The following is a 12020-nucleotide window of genomic DNA, read 5'->3' as shown; positions in this document are numbered from 1 at the left end:
CCTGACCTCTCGCACGTGTGCTCCTTGCTAACTTCCCTTTGGAATGACTTCCACATTGTTTCAGAATTCTTATTATGTCCCCTATCCCCTATCCATCACTGTACTCTGTTACCTTTTCTTGCTGGTTCACATTTATCCACCTACCTTCCAGTCTCCTCAGCCCTGCCCCTCCTGACCTTACCTCAGAACTCCTGCAGCACCTTCCTCACGGGTCTCCCTGCTTCCTAGCATTCTCCAAGCCAACCCCTCTCAGAGCTAGAGGTTGCAAAATTAATCTTTAACTCCAGATATGATGTCATAGTACCAGAAACATCCCCTGATTCCATACTGCCTACTAGACTAAGTGAAGTCCTTTGCGTGGCCTGAAAAGGCCTCCAGGATACCCAGCCTACCTCTCCATTTTGGGGGGGCTAGCCCTGGATATACACTCCATGTTGTAGCCTGACTTGCCAAGCTTTCCCACTTTTGTGACCAAATCTTGCTGTCTATATCGTGTTCCCCTCTTCCTTTAACATTACTCTGTTCCTCCAGAACTTCCTCAATTGTTATCTCATTTTTAAATTTTCCAACTGAGTATGTACTTCTATAAACGCTATTCTGTTCTACAATGTGTAGTTATTATTTGTGTCCTTGATTTTATTGGACTGAATCAAATGAAATTGCCAATATTCAACGGGTTTTGATATTTTAAAAGTGGCAAAAATCAAGGGGTCCAACCTAATGTTTTCCACATTAGACAATCAGCCTTTTTCAGAAAGGCACTGGGTCTGTTGTTTATCTTTGTAATCCTTGCTGGGCATATCTAACCCTAGAGCCTGCATCAAGCAGCCTTCTTAAGTGCTTCTGTTGAGTTCAAATGAATGTTAGCAAATGGTTCTTATCACTCTTTGCATTTTTGCTTTTGAATATTGAGCTTTGGGCACATTTAACGTCAGGAATTAGTGAAAACTTTGTTTTGCAGAATAACTGTATTTCAGAAGAAGAAAGAGATGCGTATGAGGAACTGCTGACACAAGCGGAAATCCAAGGCACTATCAATAAAGTCAATAGTAAGTAACAGATTGTATGAAGGAAATGGATACTTCTACAAGATATAAATTTTTCTTGTGAGAGTCTCTGCAAAACTCTCAACGCGTATCCTTGTAAAACTGCCTTATATGATGAAAAAAACACTAACTGTCAATGTTGCTCTTAATTATTGCACATCACCTGACAGTCTCCATGGAGCTTTTTTGGTGACCTGCCCCCAATCTGTGCACGATATCTCAAGTTGTCTTGGAGCTAGTTTGACAGTACCTTCCTGTTTCATCACGGGTACAGTGTATGTCATATTTTGAACTTACCCCTTATTGGGCTAATACTGACAGTTAGTTAGTAAAATATTCTGACTTAAAGATTGTCATTCCTTGCTCGTGATTATATGATGGCATTTGATTGGAATTATAAAAGGTATCATTGACGGTTCTGCTCTTTGTTACTTCCCAGTCACTAGTCTACAGTTGGTAAGAATTGTTTTCTTAAAGCTTGTGTAGCTTCAGTGCAAGTGAATGAGACTTGACAGGCCATTGAAATCACATGGTGACAGGTTTAAATCCACATCCCTGAGACACTATGGAGTTGCACGGTTTAATTTTTCTTGGTATCCAGTTCCGTTGTGTGACTATAAAGAATAGAAAACTTGGGTCATTAAAATAAGCATATGCAAGTTCAGATACCTTAATCTCTTTATTAGTCCTTTTCCCTTCTCTAATAAATTTTATTTTACTTGAGGCAGTTAGGAATTCTGATTGACATTTATTTCCCCAAGGTCAACCTCAATAACCCATATATATATATATAAAATCTCAAAAATGAATACATGAAAGACCATTTAGCCTATTTAATCAAGCATGTGCACCATCTGCCAAATTTAAATTTGGAGTATCCACTAATTTCAACTGTCCTAAACCTTGCCTTTAATTTAATGTCATATATGAGCTTTGAATGTTCTTTTTTTGCTCTGAACACCTTCAACGAAATGCACACCTATAGGTGTTACCCAGAAGTTTGCTCCTAAGTTGATGGTAGAGACACATCCTAAAGGCTTCAGATGTAAGGCCTTCAGATCTGAGGCCCAGATAACATTGATGTAAATATCTAGGAGTTAACAACTGAGTAGCTTTGAGAAGTTACCTCACACACACAGCTGCTGAGAGCTCTAAGGTAAAATTTTTTAAGGGAACGCCTTAATATTTTGGGATGCATATTCCTATTCTTTTATCCTTATTAAATTTTGAACATGTTGGTTATGCTACATGAAGCACAATTTCAAGTTTCTTTTTCTGCTCTCTTTGAAAGCTGAGAATTTCATTATGCTTCACAGAAATGAGTTACAGGAAGAAATTGACATTGCCAGCAAAACATCTGAGGTCCATAAGCTTAGTGAGGAAATGGTTCTGTAAACTTTTGCCATCCTTTCTTTTTGAAATGTTTATAACCACTGTGGGGACAGAGCCCCAGAGAGCAGTTTCCAGGCTCTCAGCCTCACATGGAAAGGTGCTGGCTCGGGTAGTAGATGGCCGTCGGCTGTGGCTAGTTGACCGTCAGCTGTAGCCGGTTGGACAATTGGCCACTGATATAACTGCTGCGGCTGCGCTGGAGAGGGGAGTCGGTCGGTTGGCAGAAAAGCGGACAACAGCTCGCTTATCGTGTGAATCCAGCCTCCAGTGAGACTATAGTGGTGTGACTCCCCTACCTATGGCTCCGTGGGTGTTCCTTTTTGGCCTAGCCACATCATGCGTTCTTATGTGGGAAGCGGGAGCTGAGACCCCGCAGGCCACCCGGCACAACAACCACTAAAACAGATTCCTTTTTAATGTTAAATAAAATGCCTTATGTGACTGTTTTATACTTTTACACTTTACTGCATGACAAATTTAATGCCAAATTGGCTATACTTTTTTCCCCCATTTTTAAGTAAAAAACATGAGATGATTTGCATTAATGCATAACCAGCTGAAATTATGAATGACATTGCAAGGGTTGATGGCTTTAAAGTTGTAGAACATAATTATTCTGAAGTTTTGATTTCTCCCCATCTGAAACTTTATACTCCAGTAGAACTAAAAGTAGTCTTGAAAAAAAACCTTCTAACGCATATTTTAGTCAGTGACATGACAATGAGACAATTGTGTACCCTTTAAAATATGTAAATATAGCTACCTGACAAACTTTTCCCCAGCCATGTAGGTTATTATATTAAAATGTTAAGGTGTCTACATTCATAGCGGCCGTAGTAGTGGCATAAGTGACAACTTCGATGGTAATGTCACCAGCTCTGTCGTCAGATCCTTTAGCTTTGTTTGAACTACAATTACTTAACTTTTGGGTTTGGCAAGCGCATTCCATTCATCGCATGATGTATTCTGTTAAAGTCAGGGCTGGAAATTTTGTTAAATTCAGAGTATAAAAGAGCAGGTAAGGTTATTTTATTTTATTTTTAGAAGAAATGGTGCATTAAGAGGGTTGTAAGAATGTGATTTTCTGGTAATGTTTTACCATCCAGTTGTGCAAACTCATATAACAGAGTTTTCAAAGGTGAAGCAAGATCCTGTCGAAAGTAATCAGAGACACAGCTGAAAGGTCTTGGATAACTTAACAGCAAACACCACAATGATTGACCTTCCTTTCTGGAATTCTTTCGTTTGTCATGTTAATTCTAAGAATAGAAAAAAGTGTTTGGGTTTTTAGGATCTCTTAGAATAAGTGTACATTTTCTAAGGGTGTGGCATGAAAGACTGCATCCGTTGTATTTCCTGCTACTGAATGATGGCTCTTAGTGAAAGGTTATGGAGGGTAGCTCCTTGCAAATGTAGTTAGAGAAGATAAATTGTCATCTGTTAAAAAGGGTTAGAATAATCTTAGCTGCAGTCTAGTCATATATTAGGAAGACAGACTAACTTTTGAAATGCTCTAGAAATGTATGGGTCTGTGTTGTTTCTACTACCCTGAAGCCTTCTTTATAGAGTAAATGTCCAGTTTGCTGTGGCCTGATGGCAGAGTTCATCACTCATTCTTCCATTTGGTCAGCAGTTCCATTTCTGTTTTTTGAAAACTATACTGAATATACTGTTTCAAGCACCTTCAGTTTGGTCACTAAAATTCAGGTCTTTGTAATACGAACGTTGCAGCTGGTAGAGACATCGCAGAGCTTATGGCTGGGTCAGATGATGTCAACCAAGGCGTTTCTGTGATCAGGGATTTGTTTTTTTAAGTTAACTGATACTAGCACAGACTGTTCAATCATATGACTTTTGGCTGTCACGTTTTTAAAAACGTATCTGAATTATTTTTTTTTTTAAGAATCACAATTCATAGATCACAATGTTAAAGGAGAATGTTCTGAGAACTAATACCATCAATGTTAAGTAGCAGTATGTTTAAATGCTACTTCTGGGTTTTCCATGGTGCTGTTTCAGAGGGAGAATACAGCAGTAGGGCAAGGCTTCACATAGCTTCAGTCTCTTGGGAAGGCAATAAATACTAACACACAGGAGCTTTAATGAACAATGCTTTTGGGATCTCTATGGCCCAGCGCCAAATATTGTGTGGATGCCCAACGTGTGAAATCCTCAGGGATGAACAGTGTAAGAGCTTCATGGAAGAGGTGGGACCAGAACTAGTCCTAAAAGGAAGGATTTTGTGAGGAAATCATGCTCGGCTCCAGCTCCATCAGTGCTGAGGTTCTTTCAGGGATTTCCTCCAAGGACTGGACTGACTTCCAGTGACTGAGCTACCATTTCCAAGTCTTTGCCTACCCTCCACCTGCAGCTTTTCAGGGTTCATGGAGAGTCACTACTTAGGTTTAATCCTTGGACAGGTGGGCTGGTTGGGTCAGGTCGCAGTGGGAAAAGTGGACATTCTGATGGAATGTGACCCCCACATCCTCAGGGCTGGCTGCAGTGGACCACATCAATGCTGTCATTCGGGAAGGCAACCCCGAGAGTACAGTGCTTGCACTGAAGAAACCAGAGGCCCAGCTGCCTGCTGTGTACCCCTTTGCTGCTGCAATGTATCAGAATGAACTTTTCAACCTCCAGAAACAGAACACCACGGTAAGTCAGAGGAGACTGCACCTCTGGAGATAAATGTTAAATCTGAGTCGGAGCCATGAGAAAAGCTGTTTAGGATGTGAAAGGGGGTGTAGAGCCTTTAACTTGTACCAAGCTTCCATTTCATTGGCTTCCCTGTACCAATTCCATGGCCTTCCTCTTTAACTCCTGCTTTTAATCTACATAAAGAATCTAAGAGCATAGTTAGGAAATGCAGACACATTGGAAACAGGTGGTTCTTATTCTCTGATTCTTTTTTTTAATTTTGGATAATTTTTTAGCTATATGCGATGTTTTTTTAAATATATTATTTTTTTATATACAAAAAATAAGCTCTGAATCAGCATTTCTAGAATCTGGAAGCAAAAACAATAGCACCATGGCCTTGATTTTTATAAACTTATGCTCCTTAATATACTAATAGTATTAAACAGTAATATTCACATAAAGGTACAGTAATTAAGAACATATGTACTACAAATTAAGCCAAACAATAAAACAGAATGCAAAGTACTAGAACAGAGCCAAGAATTTAATATACGAGAGTGCTAGTGTTTCAAAAAGGTGGGGAAAGGAATGAAATCCTTACAAGTGTTTCACGACTTAGGAAGAAAACATTACCTCACTACACACATCAGAATAAATTTCCAGTATATGAGGTATGATCAAATAATATGGTGAAGGCTGCTGCTGAGTGCCATCCATCAGAAACACAGATCTTCAACACAGGAAATGGCACATCAAACCTTAGTAACAGTGTGTGTTCAGTGCAATCAGTCACGTATGAACTATGGTTGAGAGAAGATGTGTTTTTAAAGTGTTCCATAAATCATCCTCCATCATGACAATGCTCCATATCACACATCACTTCTGGTATACGGCAATTTCTGTCAGTAACATTACAGTGTGACCTTATTCGCTGGAACTGGCACCATGTGACTTCTAGCTCTTCCCCAAAGTCAAAATGATTCGGGGCATAAGGGCATCAGTGCAAGTAAAGACACTCACGAAAGTGGACTTGCATAACTGCTTCAGAAAGTGGCAAAAACAATGGAATAAGTGTGTTCAAAGCGAGGGGGAGTATTTTGAGGGGTATTAATGGCAATGTGTCTTTTACTGTAATAAATTTTTTTAATTTAAACATTCACCGTTTTGTTTGATCACACCTCGTAAAAGGTTAAACATAAAATTTTTTTTTAATTAAAGTTCCAATGAAACAGAAGGACATTGGATCTTAAAAATCAGAGACAGCACTGATCCACCAAAAAAAATGGGAGGAGGGGAAGCATGAACAGGCAATTCACAAACTATCTAATACACATAATGAGAAACACAAAAATATGTTCAAACTCAATCAGATGTAAATTATATGAAAACGAAATACAATTACTTGTAGGTATCAGATTGGTAGAGAATTGAGAGATCTAACCTAGTATAGGTATAAATTTGGGGCAGCAGGCATCTCCTACACAGCTGATGGGAATGGAAATGGTATAGCCTTTCTGGAGGGTGACCTTAGTCATGTGTATCAAAGGCTATTACCCATTATCCTGACAGTAATGTTGCTAGGAAATGAATATGAATCAGAAAGTTGTAACCACAAGCTATTTCACAGCATTGCCTAGTATCGAGAAGCAGGAAACAAACCACATATTTATTTACCTGAAAACATTGCTCAACTATTATTAAGCGGAAAAAATGAGATTAAAATGTATAATGTTATCTTGTTTATATGTAATAAAATAATAAAATCAGTTAAAAAAAACAAAACCTCTGTAAATGTTTGCATGAATTAAAAATACATAATAGGATATACACTAAAGGACTGCTTAGTAGGATTTGCTTTCTTGTTCTTGCTTATCAAGATTTCCTGTTTTCGAGATGCTCCTGTGTACTTGCCAGGACTATTTTAACAGTAGGTAGCAGAGATACTTGCCAATAACGTTTGTAAAAAGAATGCAAACAAATTTGCATTTATTTAAACAAACAGGTATTCACAACGTAGGTGAAAAAAAATCCAATATGTATAGTGTGAGGAAATTTTTATAAACAAATATCTCCTCCAACTAACCTTGCATGTACTTACATGTCTGCATTTGCATCAAAAATATATGTCTTATACCAAGAAAAGAAAAGAGATACTGTTTTCTAAATAAAAGGATACTACCGAGGGTGCCAAAAAAATGTATACAAGTGGACACTTTGGTCAACGTTGCTCGAGCAACGTTCACTGTAATCAGAAGTGTCTGGACGCTGATGGTAACCTCTTTGAGCATCTCTTATAATTGCAGTAGTCAAACATGACTTGTATTCATCTTTTTTTATCAATATATATTATTACAATTTCAATGCAGTTTTCCTTTCTTAAAATGTGTGTATATTTTCTTGCACCTTCTGTGGTTTGCAGTAAGAGAAAAGTAGGCTTTTTTTTTAATTGGCTTTATGTTCTCTCATTAATGTTTTCTTCCACTTCTATAGCTTTGAAGCCCAAGGCAACTTGAACTCTAGCATAGTCATCTGCAACAGGTCAACCGTCAACCAGTAGTTGCCCAGACCCATTTCTTCTTTATATTCCCTTATCCTCTTACTGTATACCACTTTAGTTATCTGTGGACAGTTCCCTGGAAGGGGTAAAGGAGGTGAATCTCAAATGATTCCGTTTTGTCCTTTACTTGGAATTTTATACTTTCCCTATGTGTTAAACTTGTAGTTAATGTAAGATGAGTGGATAAAATTAACTTACATGTTCCCTATAATAACTCTTTCCTCCCATTTGGTTTGGAAGGTAAAATTATGCTTTGTTACTCTAAAATCAGTTTGATATAAGGTTTCTGTGGAGATCCAGAAAGCCATAATATATTTTAATATAAATATTACCCTATAAATATTAAATACATACAATATAAATGTAAAGATGTCAGCTTTATTTTATTTCATTTTCATGCTTCCTCTGTGGTTCTTCAATATGATAGAAGAAATAAACTTTTTGGAGTTGCACCAAGTCAGTATAAAATGATTAAATGGACGAGAGCTTTGAAAGGGGAAGGTGTTTTGAAATCTAAGGTGATAAGCCAAATCCAGATTTATAAACCATATAAATCTGGAGATTCTTATTTGCTTTACCTAAAGATTTACCTTACATTTCTTCAAATAGCTAGACCTTAAGAGTACATTTTAAAATTTCTACCCAATATAAAAAATGTGACTTAGACTTATATTTTTGGAAATAGAATCAATATTCTTGGTTTACAGACTTTGATTTACTTTTCTGAGGTTATAACTTTCAGGTGAAATTCTTCCCTCTTTTCCTTACTCTCAATTCAAACTCAAAATTATTTGCTGTGCTAAAATCTTAGCACAACCTCGGACAGGGACAACCTTATCTAATCCTTGGCTTAATTCTTTGGAAAGCCTGGGTTTGTAAGCACTCAATATAGCTGGGAGTAGGAATCAGCTATGGGAATGCAGATGTTTGTGGAATCATAAATGTTGGTTGTAATTAACTCAGTTCCCAAAGTCACCACCTAAGAAAAACTCAGAAGTCATTTTCCTGTTCTTTAAAGTCCATGAATAACAGGTGGCCAATGAGCCCTTTTTCTCCTGGGTTCTCAAAATCTTTGACTTTTCATTGTTCTTTGAAATGTGCATTCTAAATACCTGAAATGTGCGTTCTAAACCCCCATCACATCCAGGAGGTGTGTTATTTGGGGAATTTATATTGCCTTGTGTTTTCTAACAGAACTACTTGGTCCACGAGGAGCTCTTGATTGCGGTGGAAATGCTGTCTGCTGTTGCTTTACTAAACCAGGCCTTGGAAAGCAATGATCTTGTGTCTGTGCAAAATCAACTCAAAAGCCCAACAATAGGCTTCAACAATCTGGATGAGACATATGCAGAACGGTAAGTAAATATATTCCAAACTTCTTTTCAGTGCATAAATGTGTGTTTGGCAGATCTCACAAATAAAGGATTTGTTCCTTACTGAAGGAATCCGTATATCCATGCTCATTTTCTGAAGTTAGTCTATTTTGTTTTAAGAGTCTTATTCTGTGGTAATTACTGACCAATTTTGTCATTAGCAAAGATTATTTGATAGGTTTAAAATAAAAGAACTGTTAAAAACACACTTTCCCTTGAGCTTCTTTTAGAGATGACAGAATATTCAAAAGTTAGAAGCAACGTTAATAGTCATCCAGTCCAATTCTCTTATTTTACTAATAAGGAAACTGAATCTGGATTTATGAATGCAGAATTGGGCAGGTGGGTCCCAAACCCCATTCTTCTGATTGTTAAACCAAAGGAATCCTGAGATCACAGTGAAAATCATGGCAGTGGACATAAAATCAGTTTAGTATCTTTTGTTTCCTGTTCCTGAAATATGCTACTAGATAGTGTAATCGATAGTATTATAAAATACTATAACAGACCTAGAGGCCTGAATAAGGAGCCCAGTGAGAGATTCAGTAAGACAAAAAAAAAAAAATTATAGCAAGTGATTTTCCATCCTGGATTCTGGTGACCACCAGGGGGAGGTGTCTGCTTAGACCTTGACAAAAGTGCTCTTTTCAGATCTTGACGCTGGAGCTGCTCAAGTAGGTAGGTTGGGGAATCCCCTTGGGTCACATGCAGTTGTACAGGAAAATTTTTTAAAACTTAGAATTTTTAAAAAACGGTGTTTAATCACATGTCTATGTAGAGAATGGCCCAAAAGTAGTAGGACAGTGAATTTTCCCTGTTTTTAGTCTTCATGGAGAAACTGATGCTCTTATAGTAAATAAATTTGTCCACCTCGTTCATATAACACCGCAGAGTCTCTTTCCAAGATAATTTATTTCTACCTCCACTGCTTCTATTAATGACACCACCTTTCCTCCAAGCTTAGAAACCTCAAGGTCAACTTGAGTTTCCACTGCCCTCTGCCAGGCACCCTCGTACTGTGAACAGCCTGCTATCCTCTCTCCCTGACATTAGCCAATCTGTGTGCACTACTTCTGCAAAATGTTTCCGTTTCCCAGTGCCCACCTCATTGAGACTTTTTAACCTCGCTTCTGTAATAACCTTCAAATTAGTCTTCCTACATCTTTCCTATCCTCATTCATTTTTATCTAACAAGGCTTTACTGCTCCCTTAGTGCTAGAGTAGAAGACAGACTGGTCACTCCCACAGGAAGCCTAACAGAGCACTGATGGGGCGCTAATGGGAAATCTTGATGAGAGAATTGTCAAGACTGTCCCATGATTTAACATTGTTGACCACGCCCTGTAAATGACAGTACCCCCTCTCTCCAAATCACCCATTTTGATTATCAAAAATGTTTCCCTCCCCCATCCCAATTTACAAATAACCTATTAATGGTCCCACACCCCATTTAAAAAACACTTTTACCCCTGTAGTTTTCACCTGGGGCCTACAGATACAGCTTCAGAGTTCAGGTATTCTGTATGAGCAGCTTTTAAAATTTGTGTTTCTTTTAATAATCTTTTTAAAACTTGATTTAAGCACTTTCTGGGTTCCTGAATGACAACACTGACATCAGATTTCAGGGTCCCCTTTAGTTCATATATTGACAACTGCTGACCTTCCTCACCATTCCACTTTCAGTGTCAGCTTTTTAACCCGGTTTTCAAGTTTAAGAAACACTGCTCTATCTGGGCCAGTCCCTATGGTTGTACACATTCTTCATAGCACAAAAGTGCTATGTCCACCTTGATGAATTCTTACAAAGTTTTTACCTATTTACCATGGCTTCCATTCTTGGGACTGTGTTTTACTGGAAAAGTACTTTTATCTAACTCTCACAAAAGTGATGTAGGGTTGGCATTGGTTCTAGGCATACGTTGTTCCCACATTAATTGTTCTCAAATGTTGGTATGTTTATAATGCTACTCTATTTGAATGTTCAGCGTTCTCATCTGCATTAAGAACAGATTCCTCACTGTAAAACAAACGTGTTGTTCTGACCTTAGCTCCAGCTATATCCCTCCTTGTATTTTGCACTTTGGCCAAGCTGGATCCGAACACCCGGTGTTCTTTCTGGCCGGTCTGCTCCTATGCATGCTCCTCTCACCACCAGAAACACGGTACCTGTCACCCATCTCTGCCTGGCCCAGTATTAGAGCTTCCAAGCCATGGCTGCCATAGATTACACTTCCATGAATTCTTTCCGTGCTTCTCCTTACCTCTGCTAATGTCATCTCTTCTGAGAACTAGCATGATGTGGTTAGAGGAACATATCCTTGGGGCCAAAAATATCTGAGTTTGACTCTTCCTAGCCAAGCCCTTTTCTCTTCATCTATAAAGCACAAAAACTGACAAAACAAAAACACCTGCTGTGTATCGGCAGAACAGTTTTGAGGATTAAGTGCCTGGTTTAGTCCCTGTCCTGGACAAGGTGCTCTACCATTAATGTTTCCTTCCTCAGAACCCCATCATTTCTACTCTTACGGACGATCTTGATTTTTATGGCCTTTCCTGTGTTCCATTTTTACGCCCTTTTGAGTTTTTGTCTTCTTATCCACTAAACTGAAAGTTTGTTGAAGTAAAAGCTGCTTCTTGTTCATCCTATTTTCCCTGTAGTGCCTGCCACAGGTTTTGTGCATAGTAAGTGCTTAATAAACATTTGCTGAACTAAATTGGAATTTTAATCTTTTCAAAGCTTCCCAAACTGTTAGAAATACAATCTTACTAGTCTGTCCATAGCAGACAGTGAAGAAAGCTCTGAGAGAGGCAAGGAGGAAAAGGACATGGACCTTGTGGGTAAACTACAGAATACTTTGGTACTGGACACTCATCCTCAGGGAAAAGCCTGTGGAACTCTGTTGTGTTACCCCTAAAATCTGTTCCCTTTGGCTAGTGTGTGTTCATTTCTAAAGAAATGATGGGCGATTGTGTGTTTTTTCCTGCGTTCATCCTTAAGCTTTCTCATTTTAT

At 38.3% G+C, this 12020-nt stretch overlaps 1 protein-coding gene across 3 annotated transcripts in view; it reads left to right on the top strand.

Moving 5' to 3' along the window:
• The window catches only part of IQGAP2 (IQ motif containing GTPase activating protein 2), a 266105-nt gene that overhangs the window by 157915 nt on the left and 96170 nt on the right, over nt 1–12020 (top strand). For all 3 annotated transcript variants that reach the window (XM_081053199.1, XM_081053197.1, XM_081053198.1), the window contains 3 exons: nt 962–1049; nt 4930–5093; nt 8830–8990. In XM_081053199.1, the coding sequence (XP_080909325.1) occupies nt 962–1049; nt 4930–5093; nt 8830–8990 (413 nt within the window). The remainder of the gene's footprint in view (nt 1–961; nt 1050–4929; nt 5094–8829; nt 8991–12020) is intronic.

Source organism: Rhinolophus hipposideros (assembly GCF_964194185.1).
Source record: "Rhinolophus hipposideros genome assembly, chromosome: 7".
Lineage (NCBI taxonomy): Eukaryota > Metazoa > Chordata > Mammalia > Chiroptera > Rhinolophidae > Rhinolophus > Rhinolophus hipposideros.
This window is presented reverse-complemented; position numbering and strand designations above follow the sequence as displayed.